Here is a 24,356-nt window from a genome sequence, read left to right as displayed (position 1 = left end):
AAATTATAAAAATTATATAAAATAAATATATTAACGGAAATGAGTTTGTCTAGTCGTCTAAGACTATGCGTTGTGGCAAGCGAGCGACCGACTTTGGCGAGTGGTGCGTTGGCCCCGAACACCACAACACCCTCGCTTCACCACTCGTTGCGAGCGGGCGCTGCGACCCCGGGCTAAAGGAAGAAACTTGATGGGTTGGCTCGCGAATGGATGAATTCAACGGGCGCGAACGATAACATGGTGAATTCCTTGGTGATGCGACCGACAAGGGTTGAAGGATTAGGTCCAGTCAGGACCATGTGTCACAATATGATTGGATAAATTTAGATGCCGGCTTCATCAATAACTTACATACTAGACCTGCTATCTCATGACCCTATTCGGGTCGGGCAGCTATATAAAAGTTGGATGATCTATGATTATATTTTGACTTTAGGGTTAGGAAATCCCAAATAACATATACATATAAACCCTGATTGATTTCATTCCTTATATATATATAGTTGAAGAATGAGGAGGCGAGAGAGAGAAAACCCATGTGGGATATGCGGGCACTACCACAAATACGAAGAGGGTGAAGTCTGTGGTGTCTGCGGCCACCGGATGCCCCTAGGAGTTGAGAAGTCTTTGGTGGTTGAAGAGGTAGGTCCCAGCAGAGCCCAGTTGGACCCGCAAGACTCACCTTGAACAGGGACGTCTGCGCAACGACCAACTGCTCCAGCAGGACCCACCATGCTCAGAGAACCTTACGCGCAGTACGCCAGCTGTACCCGCAGGGAAAGCCTCCCAATGGTGAAGTACCCCCGCCTATTCCCGCAGCTGCGGATACAAGCCATCAGGGAAGGCTACCCGCACTAACAGCAAGGCTACACGCACAAGGCATTAGCTACTTCAGTAGTCACATGAAGGAATGAGCAAGGCAGGAATACTCCCGCCTAAATGAGCCAGTCCGTATGCTTCTGGAAGATCTTTCGTACTATACCTACTAAGGTATAGGCGGAACAGACAATTTGACCAGAACAGCCCATGAACTAATCACAGGGTGACAGCTCACCGACAACAATACGAGGAGGAGCACCCTCTAGTACTGTTTGTCACTATTAGCCGCTGCCTACTCACCAACCCTTACGATAGGACGTGCGCAGCCTACAGTTGGTGGAACAGTGCGTAGCCGGCAGTAATGGAACAGTGTACAGCCGACCTTTACTGTTGGCCGTAGCCTATCCACCAACCAGCATGGCCTGTGCGTAGTCCACTGTTGGTGGAACAGGAATACTATTCAGCCGGCTGTACCTTCTAGGAAACCTACCTTCGGCTATAAATACTCCAACACCTTGGAATGGTAAGGACATCATCTGATATCTCATCTTATCTAGCAATCTCTTAATAAACACTTATATTCAGAGCAATCTAGTCTGATTCTCACGCCGGAGGGTGGTCACAAGGAGGAACCCCCCCTTCTCAGTGACGAGCTTACGGTGTCTGTTTTGCAGGTCATCTGAAGAACAATCTTCTTTGCTGAACCTCATCCTCGTGGGAAACATTACTTAACCCCCAGATTATCTATAATCTGCCCAGGGTTCACTTAGTGTTTCTTCATTGGCGCCATCCGTGCATAAAAGCTAGAACTAATTCTTAGTTTTTTCAAAATTTCTGAAGAAATGGTTAACGTTACTCCGGTCCAAAGGCTAGTAATCGACCAAGAAACCCCGGTAACCACAACCCCAGAAACTGGGGGGAACACCGGCGGTTATACAAATCTTACGAACACTACCCCGGTTACCCAAGCCGGGGCAAGTGCAGTAAATATTCCACTGGGGTTCACTGATGCCCAGTTGGAAAAACGAACGAGGGTCCCTCGCCAAACACTAGATCAAGTTAAGGCGTGGGCCGAGGCACGTCAGAAAGAGTTCCAAGCTGAATTGGATGAACGCTTGCGTTCAGTTCAACAGGCTGACGAATTCGGCAGTACTCGCCAACATCTCAATATGAACAGTGAGTGCGAGTACTCAGACGATGAGAGGGAAGAATCCGATACTGACGCAAACCCTCGCCATAAGGCGAAAGGGAAGCGTAAGGAAACGGACTTCCAACCAAAAAGGAATTTTGGGGAAGCCTTTAAACCAACGAATGCGGAGAGAAACCCGCGTGACTTCTCCAAAACCTTTAGACCAACTGCTACAAATGCAGGAAAGTCAAAGTTCGCAAGGGACATTGCGGAAGCAATCGCCCCGAGAAGTGCCAAACAAATGTCCAACATTGGCACTTATGATGGTCTATCCGACCCAGACGACCACTTGAACAGATTCATTGCGGGGGCAACCGTCAGTAACTGGACGGAACCCACGTGGTGTTATATGTTCCAGATGACTCTGGTTGGAGCGGCCAGGGCATGGTTCGACCGTATACCGGTCCACCACATTTATGATTGGGCGGACTTTCAGAACAAGTTCAGCCAGCACTTTAGCCAGCAGAGGAAATATACTGAAGAACAGTGGACGATCCTCAACTGCATTAGAGAGGAGGATGAATCTTTACTAGACTTCATCACTCGCTTCAACTCCAAAAAGCTAAGTCTCGGCAACATAAGTGAAGATCTTGTTCGCGCCGCTTTCATCCAGGGCGCCGAATACCCAGAGCTTATCCGCACATTGACGGGTAAGGATGGCATGCCATCAACATGGGATGCCATCATGACGGCGGCCAAGCGCTTTGCCGAGACGGAGAAGCAGCTGGGAAGGGATCTTCCCCAGAGTACACACCTCTACACGCAGAGGACTAGAGAAAACAATGTTCGGATCGCCCGGCAGAACAAAAAAAGGAAGCTAGGTATCTGGCAGTCAAGGGTAAACTTTGACACCTCATCCAGCTCTCACCCTCTTGTTGGCGGAAGAAATCACACGCACCCTTCAAGCCAAAAACACCGGTGGACGCCACTCACCAAAAGCGTCACGGAGATATTTGCCACTGAAAAGCTACCATGGCCAAAAGCTCCAATGATCCGGCAGCGACCTAATGCGGATCAGAGCAAATCCTGTGACTTCCACGGGACAAAAGGTCATAGTACGGAAGAGTGTACATCCTTGAAGGATATTGTTGAAGCATTCGTCAAGGATGGAAGACTGGCACACCTGGTGGCATCAATCAAGAAGGGAGGAAGGAACGACAACCGGTACCGAGGCAACGGACGAAAGCCCGTTGACATCAGCATCAACATGCTTCATGGCAAGATCAGAGGAAGAAAAAGGCGAACGACAGAACCATGTGCGTGGAAGGAAGCTGAGGTGCGCTTCCCGCGAGTGCCAGGAGGACCCAGCAAAGAAGGCCCTCTCGTCATCAAAAGCCAGCTGGGGCACTACATCACTTCTCGCACTCTTGCTGACAACGGCGCCTCGTCAACGGTGATGTACAGGCAGTTCTTCGACAAGCTAGATGACGAAGACAAAGAGCGCCTGGAAACGATCTGCGCCTCGATGGAAGGGTTCGATGGCAGCACAAACACCCCCCTGGGCATCCTATCTTTCCCCGTCACTCTTACGGACGGGAATCACTCACGCACAGAAGACGTGGATTTTGTCGTAATGAGGAAGCCACACCACACATACGACATTCTCTTCGGAAGAGACGGGATGGCAAGATTCAACGCCGTGGTATCCTCAGTCCACGGCATGATGGGATGGCCAACAGCTGAGGGTGTAGCGATGATCACCGGCATTCCCCAGGTATGCATCGCATCTGTCTCATCTAAACCCAAACCAAAGATGGCTAAACCAACCATCACTGAGCCAGAAAGATGGGCCTTCAACGGCAAGTACCCTGACCAGGCCGTTTCCATTGGCCCAACAGTTGTTGATCCCACACGCACCTTACTCAAGCGCTTATTACATAAAAATGCTGACATCTTCGCGTGGACACCAGCTAACATGACTGGTGTACCCCGAAGTAAGGTAGAGCATAAGCTCAAATGCGATCCGGCTGTTACGCCAATCGTACAAAAGCGCAGAGTAATGGGGCCAGAACAAACTAACGCGTGTAGAACCCAAGTCAAGGAACTCCTTGACGCAGGCATCGTACGCGTTAGTAGATATCAAACTTGGGTTGCAAATCCCGTTATGGTACCGAAGAATAACAAACAATGGCGCATGTGCATAGATTTCAAGGACTTGAACAAAGCATGCCCCAAAGATTGTTATCCGTTACCTGAAATTGATCTTAAGGTGGATTCGTTGGCACCGTTCCGCCTTAAATGCTTCCTGGACGCGTATAAGGGGTACCATCAAATCCACATGGCCGTTGATGATCAGGACAAAACCGCTTTTCGGACGCCCGATGGCACATTTTGTTATCAAATGATGCCATTCGGACTTAAGAATGCCGGGTCCACATACCAACGCCTGATGGACAACCAGTTTCATGCCCAAATTGGGAGGAACTTGGAAGTCTACATGGATGACTTGGTCATCAAAAGCCCTGACCCAGAAGCGATGTTGAAAGACATCGAAGAAACTTTCAACACGCTCAGGAAGATAAACATGAAGCTCAACCCGAGCAAGTGTGCCTTTGGAATGGAAGAAGGGAAGTTCTTGGGGGTCATCGTTACTAAAGATGGCTAAAGAGCGAACCATGAAAAGGTCGAAGCCATTATCAAAATGGAATCACCTACTACCATTAAACAGGCTCAGACACTGAATGGACGACTAGTGGCACTTAATCGCTTTTTGGCAAACCACGCGGATAAGTCGTTTCCCTTTGTGTCAACGTTGAGAAACTGTTTAAAGAAAACGCACTTTCGCTGGACACCAGAAGCGGAAGCAGCTTTTCAGGAGATTCGGTCACGCTTGATCGAACTCCCAACGCTCACAGCACCAAGAGCGGGAGAGGAGTTAATCCTATACCTTTCCGCAAAAGATAGAGCAACCGGGGCAGTCCTGCTAGTAGAGCGTAAAGGCATCCAGATGCCAATCTATTATGTCAGCCGTATCCTAACAGACGTAGAAACCCGGTACTCTACCCTCGAAAAATTAGTTTTAGCACTTATACACTCTTCACGCAGGTTAAGACGATATTTCCAGGGTCACCCAATCACCATTCTCTCCAACTTCAAACTTGCAAACGTTCTAGGCAAACCCGAGTTATCGGGACGCCTAGCCAAATGGGCAATTGAGTTGGGGGAGTACGCGATAAAGTATAAGCCAAGACCAGCCATAAAAGGCCAGGTTTTGGCCAACTTTATTGCAGAAGTGCCTGCATCGCGGGAAAAAGAGTGCCAGGAAGAGGCTCAACCCTCTCCAGCACAAGACATCAATGATGTCTGGCGACTCTACACTGATGGAGCAGCCAGTAACGAGGGTTCAGGCGCAGGGTTGAAACTAACCAACCCAGCAAGCCAAGAATACACTTACGCTATTCGACTGGATTTTCCAAGTACGAATAACGAAGCCGAGTATGAGGCAATCTTGGCTGGGTTGAGAATTGCGCGTAAAATGGGAGTGAAAAACTTGGAAGCCCACGTGGATTCCATGTTAGTAGCCAATCAAATCAACGGGACGTACACGGCCGTGAACGACACAATGGCTCTGTACCTCGCACAAGCAAAATCCCTTATGCGCGATTTCAACGACTGCAAAGTCATACACGTCAAGCGAAGTGAAAACAAATCTGCGGATGCGTTAAGCAAGCTTGCATCATTAGCCTTCACCCACTTAGGAAAGGATATCCGCATTGAACTCCTCGAGACACCTTCGGTCCCGCACAAGGAAATTTGTGTCATCCAAACCGGCACGGAAACGTGGATGACACCAATAATAAAATACCTTGCGGCAGGTACACTACCAGAGTCAAAAGCACAGGCAAGAAAACTACGCTGTAAAGCACTGAATTATCAACTCATCGATGACATCCTTTACAGACGTAACTTTCTTGGCCCACTCTTGAGATGCGTGGACAACCAAGATGCTGACTACCTCCTAAGGGAAGTACACGAAGGCATCTGTGGAATACACGCAGGTCCCCGCGCTGTTGTAGCTAAGCTAAACAACGCGGGATACTTTTGGCCGGGGATGCATACGGATGCGCCGGCATACATCAGAAAATGCAGGTCTTGCCAGCTCTACGCACCCAACACGCATCGCCCGAAGAATGAACTTGTTCCAGTCACCTCTTCATGGCCATTTCAGAAGTGGGCCATCGATGTGACAGGCCCATTTCCTACAGCAGCAGGAAATTTTCAGTTCCTAGTGGTAGCCATCGACTACTTCACCAAGTGGATAGAAGCAAAACCCTTAGCCCAAACAACCGCGAAACATATCAAAAAATTTATTTGGGAATTTATTATTTGTCGTTTCGGACTTCCACAGAATTTGGTGAGCGATAACGGCACCAACTTTGCTGACAAGAAGCTACAACAGTGGCTGAAAGAACTTCAAATCACCCACACCTTTACATCAGTGGTACACCCGCAAGGTAATGGTGAGGTGGAAAGAGCAAATAAGAGCATCGTCGAAGGCATAAAGAAAAGACTCTTGGAACACAGATCCGGCTGGGTGGACGAGCTTCCGCACGTCCTTTGGGCAAACAGAACGCTGAAGAAGGCCAGTACGGGAGAAACCCCGTTCAGCCTCACTTATGGCACTGAAGCCATGGTCCCGGTCGAAATTGGTTTACCCTCACCAAGGGTCTTGATTCAGCCAGAAGACAATGATGCGGAAAGACGGTTGGACCTTATGCTAACCGAGGAACGCAGAGACTTAGCCGCAGTGCGTGAAGAGAACTACAAGCGACAAATGCAAAAGTACTACAACACGCGGGTAAAACTCTGCAACTTCAATGTAGGAGACTACATACTGCGTAACAACGAGGCTTCGAACCAAGAACGCCCAGGAAAGCTGGCCCCGGTCTGGGAAGGGCCATACATTATCAAAGAAGTCCTGGGAAAGGGCGCATACCGGCTCGAAAGGCTCGATGGCACTCCCATCCCAAGAACATGGAATGGAGCTCAATTACGCAAATGTTATATGTAGATCAATTCCAAACTTGTAAAGAAAAGGCCTAGAGCCACTTCTAATGGAAATGATTCTCCTTTCACAATGTGTTGATAGCCTTACCTTTATACTTATGAACTTCCCACACTGATGTGCCGGTATTCACCGCATAAATGGGGGAAGAAGTAAGTCGTTACGTGTGGAAGGCGGCAAAACCCGCATAAACACAACGCTAAAAATCTCAAGTTTTAAGGAAAACCTACACGCAGGTCAGATGTAAGTAAAGTTTAGCCATCCTTGTAAGTGCAAGTGACGGTCTTACCCGCACAATCACGAACAAGGAAGCAAAACTTCAACCTATCATCTACCACGTTCAAAGGTTAACTTATTCTGAACACTTAGAAAATTTCAAAGGAAAAGATGAGGAAAACTTCCACGCAGGTCAGATATAAGTAAAGTTGAGCCATCCTACTAGGTGTAAGTGACGTTCATACCCGCACAATCATAAAAGAGGAAGCGAAACAAACTTATAATTTACCACGTTAAAAAGTTAACTTATCTAAGTACTAAAGAAGTTGCTAAGTTAGATCAAAACAGGCGTAAAATAAACAAGGCAAAGAACTAACACAATCTTTATTCCATCAAATTCAAATATTACAAAGATAGCTATACAAAAGCAAAAATCTACGCTAAATGGTGGAAAGGGATCTTCAGAAACAAGCTTCAGGACCACTTCCACTTGGACCCGCTCCATCAGTAGAGCGTGGTGGGTCAAGGAAAGCTTTAAGGATAGCTAGCCCATCATCAGCAGCAGCGACTTCATTCACCTTCTCCACCACCGGATGCGGGAAGGCGGCATACTGATTCACTGCTTGGTCATAAACAGCTTCAGTATCAACATTATACAAAGGGAAGTTGGAAGGCGGGATGCCTTTCTCAACGAACCCTAGACCAAGCAGGAAGCCGGCCTTTTCCCCATCCTCATGAGAAACGTTGAGGGCTGCGCTCATAGCATCGTCATAAGACGTCTCTGAGAAGACCCGATGCACAACCTACAAAGAAAAAATACAAGTATCAGAACCTTTTCTATTTACAAAGAAAAGCGTAAAGACATGAAAAGCTTACCTGAGACAACGCTTCTCGAAGAAGCCATTCCTTGGCAACCAGAGCTTCTTGGAGGGCGGCTTGAGCTTGGGTACAGGCGCGTTCGGCTTCACTTTTATTAAGGTTGGCAAGCAACACTTCCTTTGCAGCAGCCTCTTCGACGCCCTTTAGCTTCCGCTCAGTATGGTCAAGCACCCCCCTCTGGTCCAAGATCTCCTGGAGCTTTTTGGCGTCTTCCATCGCCAAGGCATCATGAGCCTGCTGGAGAGCCTCTAATTTGGCCTTAAGCTCCTCATTCTCCACGCGTAGAGGCTCAGCAACAGCTTCAGCCTTGGTGGCCCTCTCGGTTGCGTTCCTTGCAGTTTCCTTAGCCAGCCGAAGCTGTTCATTAACAGCTTGGGCAGCCTTGGAACGGGCCTCGAGCCGGGCCTGAACTTCAACCTCGAGGGCCTTGAAGGCCTTCTCCTTTTCCGCAGCCACTGCGGTAAGCCTTTGGTTCTCCTCCCGGACAGCCCGCGCTTGAGCTACTTCTTTAATGCGAGCTGCTTTTAACTTGTCGTTTTCACGACAAAGCAGCTCGACGCGCGGCTGCATCCGGGCCAGGAGAACCCGAAGCTCATTGGTTAGCCTACCCTCCTGGTAGCTAGCCATGGCTTCCCCCAACGCACCACTGGGAGCAGCGTGACGAGGCCACTCCACGCACTCCACAGGGGTGCGAAGGGTTGTTCCTCGGCGGATGTTCCAACGTGGAACATACACTTCATTGGAATCCGACACTGCAAAAAACATAAGGCAGTTAGGAAAAGATGATAAAAATATATAAAATAGGCCAAAAGAACCCTACGCACCTGTAGGGTCAATAACAGGCCGATAGCCGCCAAACCCATCACCTGAACCCAACGGAAATCCATCCAAGAGGTCAGGCAGATGGGAAGGAGGCAGAGGTTGGCGATAAGCCCCGGGCATACCTGAAGGATCGGCCGTCGTGGCCGATGACGGAGGCGGCATGGTAACAGCCGCCACGGTCGCCGTTGCGGAGTCCGCAGCAAAAGTAACCGCCGGCTCAGTGAAAGATGCTGTAAAAATAGCACTCACAGCCGGCGGTGAGGTCATCACAGCTGGAACAGTCGGCTCAAAGGAGTGAGCAACTGAACCGGCGGAAGCAGGCGCAGGCGCCTGGGTCGTCGCCTCAGGTAGGCTGACCAAGCCTACCGTCATTGGCGGGGAGGTACTCCTCTGCGCTCCACCCTGGAATGCATCAACATCCACGCCTGCACAAAGAAGATAAGTATTAATGATGAAAAAACTATGAAGTTAAAATATAAAGGAAGTTTTGTACTCACGGGTTTTCTTGAGCCTGAAAGTACGGACAGGCGGGGATGAACCCGATGGAGCCGGCCTCTTTGCGCCGCTCACCGTCGTCATCCGGGGCTCTCCGGAGGTGACAGTCGCAGCCTCCGGAGCGGTGGTCTTATCACCACCGGGATTCCCCGCCACCTCTTCGCTCTCGGTCTCCGAATCAGACCGAGGCGCCGGATCGGCAGTGGAGGCCACCTTCTCCTTCCCCTTCCCGCCGGCAGCCTTCTTCTTCCGCACTAACGGAGGACCATCTGCGGATTCCTCATCAGAACATACGATTAAAGGAATTCCAGTAGAGGTTTCAACATTGAGGGGTCGAGGGTCGAATAGCGCCTTACCTGGCCGCCTGGCGCTAAGGATCTCGTGGCCTAGCGGGTAGACCTCCACGAACCGATCCGCCGTTTGTTCTAGGATGGGCAACTCGTTCTCGTCTAGAGCGCGAGTACCCATCCGAGCGGGACCGTCAGCCTCCCGCGGGTTCAGGAGCGACTGCAAGTCGTTCCCCTCTGAAATAAACAGGAAAAAAGTTAGAAGAGATTCTAAATCAACAAAAAGAAACAAAGCATACCGTAAGGAACAGAGTTCGAACCGTATTCGAGGACGACTGGGATCTTATGCGCATCCGCATCCTTCCACACCCGGCTCATCCCCAGCATCACCATCCCGGACTCCGCAAACCGGTAAACCGGAGATTGGACTCGGGATATCTTCGAAAACCATTCCGCCTCTTCGTAGTTGGAGGCGTGAAGGCTGGGAAGTGCTTGCCCGTTCTTAAATTTCATGGCAAGGGGGATGGCGCGAGCGGAGATGTAGAAGAACTCTCGCTTCCACGAGCGAAGACTGCGCTCGGTTGCGCAAATCTTCAAACCCTTAATCCGGGTTATCAACGTGTACCACCCCTGGATGCACCTCCAAGTGTAGAAGGTCATCAGGCGGTCAACATAGGGCTCAATGCCCAGAATCCGGCACACCCACTCGAAGTGCCGAATCTTGGCAATCGCCATTGGGTGCACCTCGGTCAGGTGCACACCGTGCCTCTCAAGGACACGGTAAACAAACTTTGTCAATGGGAACCTAAGATTCCCATAAACAAAGAATGCAGCATAAACCCCGATCTTGCCTCTGGGGGCATCATACACCGTCTGGTGGGGTTCAGGAAACTCAGGCTCGAGAGACTCGAGCATGAACTTCCTGACGATGTACTGATACAGATCGCCAGGCAGAGCACACTGGCACTCGCCAGCAGTACTCTTGTCATCGGCTGTACATTCGAGATCACGAGACGACATCTTGCAAAAAGAAAGAAGAAAACGATTTCAAGAGAATGCTCGACTGAAAGATGAGTATTCGCCGGAAATCGTTCTTAAGATGAAGAGAAGAGTGAAAGTGTGGATTACAAAGAACCCTCTCCCCCTTTATATACTAATCGCAATTAATGCGATGCATTTAATGCGGAAGAGAGAGAAATCGAAGGTGCAATGAAACTATGAAACGTGGCAAAAAGCAAGCTGGCAACAGCTGTTGAAAGGACGCGTACCATTAATTTCGCGGCCACGCGCCCGAAAAAACGCGCCCACGCGCCTGAAAAAACGTCTGGAATGACCAGGTACTGTCACGTCACCATAACTTCCTGCACGTCCTGACACAGTCAGAAGAAACCGTCGCACGACGTTTCAGACGTTTGAACTGTTCTTATCCTTTCACCAACTCTTCGAATTTCAAAAAAATTCAAAAAGATTCAAAAGTAAGCGGGAAAATACCCCTTACCTTGGTAACCAAGTAACCATAAGACGGGTGCGGGTACAGTGTCAAGGCAAAACCCTTCACATACTTAGCACCCGCAGGGAATTGACACCAGGAATACCTTGGGAATAAAGTAAACGTAAGACGAGTGCGGGTACAGTGTCAAGGCAAAACCCTTTACATACTTAGCACTCTGCAGGGAATTCAAACCAAGAAGGATCTTCTGGGCCATGCTTGCGGAAACGGGAATAACATCCCCGCATGACGGGAACGTCGAGAACTATATTGTTTGAAACTCCAAGATGGAATTGGTGGTTTTAGCATAATTGATCACTATGTTGAAAACTATCAAAACCCCATGGAGAATCCACACAAGTGGGACTCAACGCTCCTGACTTGCGAGAAGGTTACAAACCTACCCGCTTCATACCCTAAGATCAAGCAGAAAAGTCGGGAATTTCTGCGTGACATCAGGAAAACCGCGGGGAGAATCACCACGGAAAACCTAAAAACTAAACCCTTTTCAAAACCCCTTGCTAAGTCCAAAAGTTCACCTCACTTATTAATAATTCATGAGAAGAACATTGGACCGGGGGGACTTGAAGAGGTAGGTCCCAGCAGAGCCCAGTTGGACCCGCAAGACTCACCTTGAACAGGGACGTCTGCGCAACGACCAACTGCTCCAGCAGGACCCACCATGCTCAGAGAACCTTACGCGCAGTACGCCAGCTGTACCCGCAGGGAATGCCTCCCAATGGTGAAGTACCCCGCCTGTTCCCGCAGCTGCGGATACAAGCCATCAGGGAAGGCTACCCGCACTAACAGCAAGGCTACACGCACAAGGCATTAGCTACTTCAGTAGTCACATGAAGGAATGAGCAAGGCAGGAATACTCCCGCCTAAATGAGCCAGTCCGTATGCTTCTGGAAGATCTTTCGTACTATACCTACTAAGGTATAGGCGGAACAGACAATTTGACCAGAACAGCCCATGAACCAATCACAGGGTGACAGCTCACCGACAACAATACGAGGAGGAGCACCCTCTAGTACTGTTTGTCACTATTAGCCGCTGCCTACTCACCAACCCTTACGATGGGACGTGCGCAGCCTACAGTTGGTGGAACAGTGCGTAGCCGGCAGTAATGGAACAGTGTACAGCCGACCTTTACTGTTGGCCGTAGCCTATCCACCAACCAGCATGGCCTGTGCGTAGTCCACTGTTGGTGGAACAGGAATACTATTCAGCCGGCTGTACCTTCTAGGAAACCTACCTTCGGCTATAAATACTCCAACACCTTGGAATGGTAAGGACATCATCTGATATCTCATCTTATCTAGCAATCTCTTAATATACACTTATATTCAGAGCAATCTAGTCTGATTCTCACGCCGGAGGGTGGTCACAAGGAGGAACCCCCCCTTCTCAGTGACGAGCTTACGGTGTCTGTTTTGCAGGTCATCTGAAGAACAATCTTCTCTGCTGAACCTCATCCTCGTGGGAAACATTACTTAACCCCAGATTATCTATAATCTGCCAAGGGTTCACTTAGGTTCAAGTCAGCGCCTTTCCGTCGGTAATATTGCCGGAGTTGCTGTATCTTGGCAGCTACGACAACGCCTCTCGCTCCGAGCTTCTCAAGACTCTTGGGATCACTCGCATTCTTAATGTCAGTCACTCACTCCTTGTATTTTGTTAGTATTGCTAATCATCTTATATTGCTTAATTGAAGTTGTTGATTACTTGTTAAGCTATTAATAAAGATCTATGTATTTGCAGACTGTAGCAGCGTGTCAGAATCTCTACAAGAACTCATTTACTTATCACTGCCTTCCCGATAACCCAATTCTAGCCTTCGATAATGCAGTCGAGTATCTAGGTATGTATACGTGTTACAATTATACAAGATTATTATGGTTGTTACTTTGGTTTACTATGTTCAAGAGCCCAAATTGTTCGATTAGTTATATGATAAGATGTAGAGATTGTATAATATAATCATCAGCATATGATTTAATAGAGTGAAAAGAGTTTCATATTTTCAAAACTGTTCGGTCTCATTGTATTTTTAAGGTTGCTCACAGATGCAGAGGTCTGCCTGCTGAACATAATTAGAAATCTTATAATTTTGTTATCAATATCCTCGTATTTTGAAATGTGCTGTCCTGCTATATTGTTATTTGTTTGTTTTAACAAGTTATTGCAGAATGCCAAATTATTGCGAGAACAAACAGAGCAAAGTAACATAAATTGTTTAATTTTAAATCAATAGTTCATATTTTTTTTAACCTGGTACTTTTTCCACACAAATGTCTACGCCTGTGTAAATAAAAAAGACCATCTGACTAATTTTCTTCATATGTTTTAAATTGATTAACCGTTTACCTACAAATATATAGGTTATGCGTAGGTAATATAACCTACACATGACTTACACATGTGTAGGTTGTATAAATAAACGGAATGTCCTCATATATATATTTTTTCAAATTACAGGAGAGACGAATAAACATTATATTTCTAGCACTGTCTTTTATTTTAAAAAAGTTTTAAGAAGCTTATTTTGGCAATATTTAGTGTTCTACATAGATTTTTCCCCTGCATGTGATGTGTATAAAGGGTTGTTCAATATAGAACTAATTTAAGTAGAGAACTGCGAGAAACATTACTAATATATATTAAAGAGAAGTTTGGCGACGCTGGACTATGATTGGTCCATTTGGCAACATTCCATTGGACCAAGTTTTGTTTTTTTTGTTTTTTTTTGTTTTGTCTTTTGTTTTAAACTTTGATAATTATATTTCTAATTATCTTTGTTATGTTTGTTTTTTATTAGTTTAGTTCCAATACCAATATACCGTGACAGATGTGATAGTTTAGTTCCAATACCAATATACCGTGACAGATGTGATAAAAACTGACATAATTTGCGTAGACTTAGCGCATTTTGTTTAGTTGTACTGTAACAAAACTGACCTAATGACAATTCTTTTTTTTTTAGTCCGGTTTTATAACGAACATGAAAAACCCAACCAAATTTGCATGGACTCACTGCCAGGGACCAACAACTCTCGGATTTTACCAACGCTCGAGTTTCACCGACCAACGCTATCCCAATGTTCCATCTCAATTTTTATAACTTTTTTTTGTTTTAGTTTCCGTACAATAACACATGTAACAGAAACTGACCGAATTCATGTCAACTTACCGTCTCAACACTTAGGACCGGTAATGCTTGTGTCTTACCAACGTTCGGATTTACCAACCTTGCGCCGGGTTAAAAACTAGGTGTACATATGGTTTAAACAGCGATACATAAGGCGGTTATGTAATGCATAACCACCTCTTTCTCTCTCTCTCTCTCACAATTCTCTACTTAAAAATGGTCTCGTATTAAACAATGAACACGCCTCCGTGCATATACATATTATACATACATTTTTCCCCTTTTCTGTCATGAAAGTAGTAAGTGATAATTTATACTGTTGCATAATCTCTTAATGTGATTTACTTTGAATGCATATACTTCTATACACTGTGTTTATGCAGAGGACTTACCATTGCACAAGCCAGTGCTATAACAACCATAATATTGAGCTTTGTATATTTGATGATATTATCATTTAAAATGTTTTTTCGAATAGACTAAAACATGCTATCAAATGTTGGGGATTTCAAACTAGCAACCTGGATTATTTAGAGAGTCGTGTGATAACTTTCAGATTAAAAGTTATTTTGGTGGTTCTCCAAAATACTTTAATTGGATAAAACTCTAACTTGAGACAAGAATTTCGTATGGAATTTGTGAGGAAGAGGAACCAGAGAAAAACGTCAATCCAAATATGAACGATATATTAACCTAGGGCAGTTTCCAGGCAGTTTCAAAGTTAGATAACTGCTTTAAGCAGTTATCTATTCAAAATTCGTTAATAAATAAACTCCAAATTAAACTTATGATTATGTGTGACATAATCATAAAATTCATTTTTCTAATGAAATTTTAATGAAGCAATATTAACGAAAATAAAGCCAGGGGCGCTGCCCTTTGGACACTGCTAGGGGCTGCCGCCCCTAGAACCCCGCAACCGGGGGCGCTGCCCCCGGACCCTCGTTTGTTAGGGGCTTCACCCCTAACATCATAGTAAACTAAAGAAAGCGTGCACTCCGCACATCCCGAACTTGCTTAATGTTTACTATGATTAAATTGATCGACCAATTAATCCAATTACACTAAAATACTAACAATCCTCCCCCGTTTTAGTGCAATCCTTGATTAACTAAAACTTCTCACAAACAAACAAACTTATGCATAAATGAAATGTCGTGACGATTGAATTTCATCTTAGTGTATTACACATTCCAAATATCCGAATATCGGGGTGTCGCTATGGATTGAACCCTTGCTATTCATAGTGAATACTCGAAGATAATATACACATAAGTTTACATACTTACATATTCTTACATGACACTTTATTTTACTAGCTTGGTGTCCTAATCCTTCATAAGCATATCAAAGCCAAGTCCCAGCTTCTTGAAGCAGCTAAACTTCATACTCATATAGGTAGTTCTTTTGTTCTTGCACCTGCATATGCAATTTTTCAAAAGAACTATTAAGAAGTTATACTTCAACCTCCTCAACTTGCAGGTCTGAACACATACCTTGGGATGTAAATAATAATGTGTTCCAATCTTCAGATGTTAAGCTTTCCACATTGAATTCAGCACCTAATGTCATATTAGATGGGAATTGGGTATCTTAACATGGAAGATTTTAGATGGACTTTAAACCCATCCCTATAGCGTTGTGCACAAGATCCTTACTCAACCCTTTGGTTAAATGATCGGCTAAATTCATGTGAGTTCTCACAAACTCCACCGATATTACTCCATTCGTTTTAAGTTCACGAATCATGCTATGTCTAACACCTAAGTGTCTAGACTTGCCATTATACACTTGACTATATGCCTTAGTCAAAGTAGCTTCACTATCACATCGGATAGATATAGAAGATATCGGTTTAGGCCACAATGGAATTTCATTTATTAAATTTCTTAGCCACTCAGCTTCTTTACCAGCTGCTGCTAATGCCACAAACTCAGATTCCATTGTCGAGTTAGTTATACAAGTTTGCTTTTTAGATGCCCAAGATATAGCACCTCCTCCAAGTAGAAATACCCATCCACTTGTGGAAGAATGATCTTCCATATTAGTAATCCAACTCGCATCAGAATATCCTTCTAAAATAGAAGGAAATCCTTTGTAACTTAAACCATAGTCCATGGTTCCTTTCAAGTATCTAAATACTCAATTAATTGCTTGCCAATGATATGAACTTGGATTACTAGTATATCTACTAAGCTTTCCAACAGCATAAGCAATATCAGGCCTAGTGCTTATCATAGCATACATGAGTGATCCAATAGCTCTTGAGTATTCCAACTGATTTACAGCAATACCTTTATTTGGTAGGAGCTTAACATTAGGATCCATGGGAGTACTCACGGAATAACAATCTTTAAAGTTAAATTTCTTCAAAACCTTCTCAATATAATGAGATTGAGAAATTGTAATACCATTGTTATTACGTGTGATTTTTATACCAAGAATCACCTCTGCCTCCCCCATGTCTTTCATGGCAAATTTAGATGACAAAAATTTCTTTGTGTTATCAACTTGATCTTGGTTAGTGCCAAATATCAACATGTCATCTACATATAAGCAAATTATTACTCCTTTACCAGATGCATCAAATTTACTATATACACATTTGTCAGCTTGATTTAGTATAAAGCCATTAGAAAATATCACATCATCAAATTTTTGATGCCACTGTTTTGGTGCTTGCTTAAGACCATACAACGATTTGATCAATTTACAAACCTTATTCTCATTTCCAGGCAAAACAAAGCCTTCAGGTTGTTTCATATAGATCTCCTCATCCAATTCACCATTCAAAAATGCAGTTTTTACATCCATTTGGTGAATTACAAGATTGTGTATTGCAGCAAGTGCTATTAACAACCTAATGGTCGAAATCCTAGCAACTGGTGCATATGTATCAAAGAAGTCAATGCCTTCCTTTTGTCTAAAACCTTGGATAACCAATCAGGCTTTAAACTTGTCTATGCTACCATCCACCTTCATTTTCTTTTTGAAAATCCACTTACTTCCCAATGGTTTACACCCAGGGGGTAAGTCAGTCAATTTCCAAGTATTGTTTTGCATTATAAAATCAATTTCATCTTGAATTGTTTCTTTCCAGAAAGCAACATCCCTAGATGCCATTACTTCACTAAATGTTCTTGGATCCTCCTCAATATTAAAACAATATTGATATTGGGATACAATCCCATCACTTGACCCTTCAACTAAATAAACTTGAAAATCATCACCAAAATTTTTAGGTTTATTTATTCTTGTACTTTTTCTTGGTTCAGCTGGTTGATGGTACATCTTCATCTATAGTTTGAGATATCTTCAAACTATGACTCATGTCCTTTGGTCTAGGTACGGAAGTGAATCTTTGTTCATCAAATATTGCATCTCTTGACTCTATAAGAGTGTTTATAGACACTGAGTCATTAGGTTCTAATACATAAAACTTATAAGCCTTGGAATGCTCAGCATAACCAATAAATATGCAATCTATACCTCTTTCACCCAAAGTTTTCCTTTTTGGTTCAGTTAGCCTAACCACCCCCCAAACTTTAAGAAAACTTAAATTTGGTGACTTTTTGTACCAAAGTTCATATGGGGTTATTTTATTCCATTTATTTGGAACTCTATTCAATAAATAACATGTTGTTAACATAGCCTCACCCCAAAATCCATCACTTAAACCCGAATAGGATAACATGGCATTAACCATTTCTTTTAAGGTCCTATTCTTCCTTTCCGCCACACCATTTTGTTGTGGTGTATAAGGAGCCGTTGTTTGATGTATTATACCCGTAGATTGAAAATATTTCGGATCATAATACTCACCTCCTTTATCAGTACGAAGATTTTTGATCAACTCATTTTGATGTAATTCAACTTCTTGTTTATATATTTTAAATTTGTCAAGTGATTCATCTTTAGCATGTAATAAATAAACAAAGCAAAATCTAGAAGAATCATCAATAAATGTAATTACATATCTTTTATTTCCTAAAGATGGTGTACCATTGTAATTACATAAATCACTATGAATCAGTTCTAATACTTTGGATTCTCTATTTACTCGATTTGTAAAAGGTTTTCTAGTTATCTTAGTTAAATCACAAGTATGACATTTTCCACTAATAATATCAAAACTAGGTATTAAACTTATTTTAGACATATCTTTTAACCTTTTATAATGAACATGTCCTTATCTAGCATGCCATAAAACAGATTTATCCAAAGTTCTATTAGAGCTAGTAGAAATCATGCAAACAGAATTATGAAAAGGAACATCCAAATTCAACTTAAACATCCCATTACAAAGATAACCAAAGCCAACAAAGGCACCATGTCTTGACAAGATAAACTTGTCACTTTCGATCACTTGTTTGTAACCATAATTATTCAAAGCAATACCAGACAACAGATTCTTTCGAATCCCGGGACATACAAGACATTATTTAAAAGCAAATGTTTTCCGGAAGAAAATAAAAGTTCAACATATCCTAAACCCTTGATAGGTTCAGTAGCAACGTTTCCCATGATTAAAATAGATCCATCTTCAACTGGTTCAAGCTTCCTAAACCATTGGAGATTTTTGCAAACATTACTTGTTGCTCCTGAATCCACCCACCAGGCAATATCATCATCCTGCACATAACATGCTTGAGATATTAAAGAACAATAATTCCGTACTGAATTATAATTAGGTATTAAAGCTTGACCTTGTTGTTTTCCCGAGTCCTTAGACCTGCTTGGACCAGCACCATCTAACTTGCCTTTTCCATCACTTTTACCGGTCCGACAGTCCTTTTTAAAGTGATCGGGCTTTCCACACTTCCAACACACTGACTTTGACTTCTTATTGGGATTGAAATTGTTGGAACTTTGAAACTTTCGTTTCCCTTTGCGTTTTTCAGCAGCCTTGGATGATTCCACCATGTTAACAGAATTAGGGCCCGTGGGTTCTTTAATCCACACTTTCTCTTGAGCCCTTATAGACTCTTCTATTTGAAATGTGGTTCCTAATTCAACCATGGTATATTCCTCCTTATGTTTCATGGTGTTTTTAAAATCTTTCCAAGGAGGTAATTTATCAATCATGCTCGACACAGCAATTGATTCATCCATGTTCATGTTATACTGCTTAAACTGCCCTAACACTCTCAACAACTCATTATATTGTTCCATCACAGATCTAGAATCAACCATCTTATAGTTTAAGAAATTACCAACAAGGAATTTCTTACTAGATGCATCTTCTGCCATGTATTTTGATTCTAGAGTTTCCCATAATTCACTAGCAGATTCTACACTATGATAAACATCAAACAATGAATCAGACATACCATTTAATATGTGACCTCAACACAGATAATCATCGTTTTTCCATTTGGTCTGCCTTCGGGTCTGCTGCATTGTCACGTTCTCATCATCACTCATCTCCACTGCAGGCACGGTGTACTCAGTACGTACACAAGTTTGAGAGTGGTTAAAAAGAAGTGCATCTTTTTCTGCCATCTATGAAAATCGATCCCTTCAAACTTCTCCAATTTCCCGAATTTCTCAATCACGTTCTTAGAAGACTCTCCGTTTGACATCTTTCAACAAGCAATAACTTTTAATCTTTTGTTGGGGATTTCAAAATAGCAACATGGATTATTTAGAGAGTCGTGTGATAACTTTCAGATTAAAAGTTATTTTGGTGGTTCTCCGAAATACTTTAATCGGATAAAACTCTAACTTGAGACAAGAATTTCGTATGGAATTTGTGAGGAAGATGAACCAGAGAAAAACGTCAATCCAAATATGAACGATATATTAACCTGGGGCAGTTTCCAGGCAGTTTCAAAGTTAGATAACTGCATTAAGCAGTTAATAAATAAACTCCAAATTAAACTTATGATTATGTGTGACATAATCATAAAATTCATTTTTCTAATGAAATTTTAATGAAGCAATATTAACGAAAATAAAGCCAGGGGCGCTGCCCCTTGGACCCTGCTAGGGGCTGCCGCCCCTAGAACCCCGCAACCGGGGCGCTGCCCCCGGACCCCCGTTCGTTAGGGGCTTCGCCCCTAACATCATAGTAAACTAAAGAAAGCGTGCACTCCATACATCCCGAACTTGCTTAATATTTACTATGATTAAATTGATCGACCAGTTAATCCAATTACACTAAAATACTAACATCAAAACTTGTTTACAGAGCAATGTGAAAAGGATAAAGCTCGAGTTCTTGTTCACTGCATGTCAGGAAAAAACAGGTGAACTCTTGCTGAAACTGAAATTGTTTAATTGCTCTATTTTATTCTTTTTTTATATTCATATTTGCATATATGTTTGGTTTTTTTTATGAGAATCATGCTGTGTTTTTTTACAGGTCGCCGGCTGTGGTCATGGCATATCTAATGAAGAGCCGAAGGTGGACATTTGACCAGAGTTACCAATGGGTTAAAGAACGCAGACCGCCAGTTGACTTAAATCCAGGTATATTTAATAATAATAATAATAATAAAAGAATTATTAGCAAATTTTAAGTAATTTCAGCAATTACATGTCATTAATTTTTTTGTAGACATTATGCAACAACTACAAGAGTATGCACAGAACCTTCAGGCAGGTATGCCGGCCAGTGGCGGTTCTCTGCCCCTCATCTCAGGTGGTGGAGCCCCGTTCAGCTTCGGGTTTACAAACTCAACCACCATGCCACCTCCAGCCGCCTTCCCAGCTTTCAACACCACTGCTACCGCCGCTACCTCTATTTTTGCTCGTGCAGATATTCCTCCGCCAACCAAGTTTACTTTTGGAGCTGCTGCCCCACAAAATCCGGTGTCTTCTGGGCCGAGTAATGTGAGCCCGAACGTGACAGATGTGTCCATGGAATGGTCTTGAAATGGGTATCTTGGTGTTGGGCTATTTGTGCAAATCTTATGAGAAACCATGAATGAGTTCTGGATGGATGGATCTTGAAGTGGGTTTGGTGAATGAGTTTGAATGTAAATGGTGAATCAAAGCTTTAGGCTTGTTAGACCTCACTAACGCACCTGGGATTTCGGTATTATCAGGCTTCCATTTCATTGTTACATTCATTACATTTGCACTCTTGTTTTCTTGTTCTTTTTTTCTTTTTTTGCACTAATGACAATAATTTTGGTGAAAGGTTATGGGCTCAAAATTCAAATCATCATTATTTATTTTATAAAAAGTTGAAAAAAAAACATATTCTTTGGATTCTTGGATGGTCTTTTTACTTGTTTATTTAGTTTTGGGTTATGTTGGATGCTTAATGAAGTAATAACTACCTGTTTAGTGTTTCAAGCATTGTAGTTGCGTGTTTTATGGCGTAACTATATTTTTACAAATTTATGAGAAACATAGTTTCAGATTATCAGATTGTCCCTCAACACAGTTTAAAATATTAGGATGTGGAAAAAGCCTAATATTTTAGCTTTGGCTTACCCGTTTTTGTTGTCTTTGCAAACGTTTTGATGAAGATGTAAGCGCATTACGAGCTTGAAGGAACATGAAGAATACAAGATGTATACTCTTATCAATATTTTTCGTTAAAGTAAATATCAATCTCGATATGTTTGGTACACTTTGTACTAGATTATAACGAGCTGAAGACCCATTACCAGGAAGCTTGTTTTTATATGACCACATTAGCAACTTAGTGGGCTAAGAAGGAAAACGCAAATGTCATTGAAAAAGAGCATTGTATTCACCCTTCACAGTTGTGTTCCAGTGTGGATCATGTGAGGCTTGGTTATATACATAGGAAAGTGGCGGATGTGGTGACATGAAAGTTAAGTTTATCGATTGGTTTGGTAATACCAATTTGGGTAGCTATAAAATGGGTATAACCGTATGAGTGGCTGTCACGATGAGGGTGGAGTTATGGAAATTCAGTGGTGGAACCAGGATTTTCTTTGTGTTGTATTTTTTGATGTTTGGATTTATAGCTATCTGCCGTCAAACTTTTTGGGTTGAGTTGAGTCAGTCAAGTCACATAATAAAATGCAGCATCATATATTCATATTTCACATAATCAAGCATTTGAAGAGCAAGACACACACACACAAAAAAAAAAGAGGCTAACCTTCGCTCATACTCAATTCTGAAAATCAATTACTATTATTAAAATCGGTTACAAATCACATTGGGTTTCAGTTTTGAGGTTGGGACATTGGGTTTTATTTAAGCTATTTAGCCCATTAACAGATAACAAACTGGGTTTGTTTAGGACTTTAGGCCATTACTAATTTTTTTTTTTTTTTACATCGAAACAGAAGGCAAGCGGGCAACAAGCTGCGCCGCTACCCCTTTTTGAATTGCAAAACCCAATCTTTTAAAAAATCATATTGAGCTCACTCGGTTTCGATTTTGTTTATAATTTCTTTATTTATATTGAAGATTTTATTAAAGTTTATTTACTTAATGTTTTGTAATACCTATGGGCTCACCAAATAAGGAGGGGTTGGTTTGAAAATTCCGTGTTATACGCTCTAAAGAAAACACATATAAGATTGGTTTTGTAGAATAACAAATCTAATTTAACTATACTATTAAAGTAAGATGACTTTTTTATATTACATCATTCTAAATCCTTCACATAAAATGCTATGTAGATAACATGTAAGCAACTTCATATTTTATCAAGTTAATCAATTATGTTATATTTGGAAATCCTAATTAATAAGTTATGGAAATATTCCATTTGAATGAATATATATAAAATTTTGTTAAATATCCTAATAGTATGTTATAAGTTAACCTTTAAATATTGAATATGTTTAAATATAATGATCTTAACATTTCTCCTAATTGCATAGGTCACTATCCAATGTTGTATTTAAAGAGGTTTATATCTTATTAATTCATAACGTATGTTATTATATATATTATTAATTTAACTTTTTTTGTTGTATTTTTTTAATCGCTCTCCTAGTTACATAATATATACACCCAAATCTCCTAACAAAGTGGAGAAGTCAAAGGAGTAAAATAAGTTTGTTATAACAATACAATCTAATTCATAATTGAAATCTTATCGTTTATATTGAGTGACATGATGAATGGGAAAGGAGTTTATATTGAGTGACATGATGAATGGGAAAGGAGTGATGGAGGGTTGGTGCAAGGAATAAAACATGAAAAGGTATTGCACCAGTTTGACTCTCCAATATACAAGTTTATATGCCTTTGTGTATCAAGAATAAGATAGATCTGCGCAACCAAAGCTCTAGGATGCATTGACAAAAAGAATAAACTATGAATCAAACAATCTATGCATTATTATTTGTGAGCTATTTTTTTTTATCTTCGTGTTATTTGTCAAATCTTATGAGAACGGATGATAGATTGAGTTTGAAGGTGACAAAAAATTGTCATATATAAGTTCGATGAGAAACCAATTAACCACAAATCATTTTGAGTTTATTGAACTACCTAACGAATTGACATTGTTAGTATGGTAAGTGGTGAATAATAAGGAGAGTCGAAAGAGCTAAATCCTTTCACCGTTTGATTAAGCCTCATATTTACAACCGAAGGTTTGAAATGATTATTGGGTCGTGTGCCACATTGGATTATCCAATTGGTCCCCATTGTGGCCAAGGATTAAGAATTTTATCTAATCTATGATATTCCCCATCCCATAACATTATTTTAGTTATTTTCTTATTGCCCAATGATGGTGTAGCTATAGATTAGGTTTTTTGTTGTGGTAAAAAGTAAAATAAGTTCACTCCATATGCAATAATCAAATACAAACGTACAACAATTATTATATCCTGTACATACTTTAGGTAAGACAATTGCATTGAACGTCATCTCCACGAGTTATTCAAAACACTTGATATATAATCTTGAATTTTATCTTATTAAACGATATTATATAATTCCGATATGGTTCGAATGCATCTAGACATGGTTCATGGGGGCGTTTGATAGAGATTCATTGTACTTGGACATATATGAATAAGCAACCTTATAATGTATAACAAATCCTTTATTATTAA

General features: G+C 42.2%; 1 protein-coding gene across 1 annotated transcript; it reads left to right on the top strand.

Annotated features, from left to right (window-relative positions):
* Positions 1-509: 509 nt before the first annotated feature.
* Positions 510-21,369, top strand: LOC143599341 (protein-tyrosine-phosphatase IBR5-like). The gene is made up of 6 exons (XM_077077319.1): positions 510-630; positions 12,739-12,855; positions 12,966-13,065; positions 20,543-20,600; positions 20,717-20,823; positions 20,912-21,369. Exons 1-6 carry the CDS (start codon positions 511-513, stop codon positions 21,226-21,228), a joined length of 819 nt encoding a protein of 272 aa, XP_076933434.1. The 5' UTR covers position 510; the 3' UTR covers positions 21,229-21,369.
* Positions 21,370-24,356: the final 2,987 nt, after the last annotated feature.

The sequence above is a fragment of the Bidens hawaiensis genome, unplaced genomic scaffold (genome assembly GCF_021521415.1).
Source record: "Bidens hawaiensis isolate Kalapana, Puna unplaced genomic scaffold, B.hawaiensis_p1.1 tig00052051_1, whole genome shotgun sequence".
Taxonomy (NCBI): Eukaryota; Viridiplantae; Streptophyta; class Magnoliopsida; order Asterales; family Asteraceae; genus Bidens; species Bidens hawaiensis.
The sequence above is the reverse complement of the archived record's forward strand: the minus strand, read 5'-3'. Positions and strand labels throughout refer to the sequence as shown.

What these genes read in the sequence shown, in the direction of transcription:
- LOC143599341 (XM_077077319.1), top strand. Translation starts at nt 511, where the DNA reads ATGAGGAGGCGAGAGAGAGAAAACCCATGTGGGATATGCGGGCACTAC. An exon ending in GGATCACTCGCATTCTTAAT is followed by an intron (nt 12,856 to 12,965) that starts GTCAGTCACTCA and finishes ATGTATTTGCAG; the next exon opens with ACTGTAGCAGCGTGTCAGAA. An exon ending in TGCATGTCAGGAAAAAACAG is followed by an intron (nt 20,601 to 20,716) that starts GTGAACTCTTGC and finishes GTTTTTTTACAG; the next exon opens with GTCGCCGGCTGTGGTCATGG.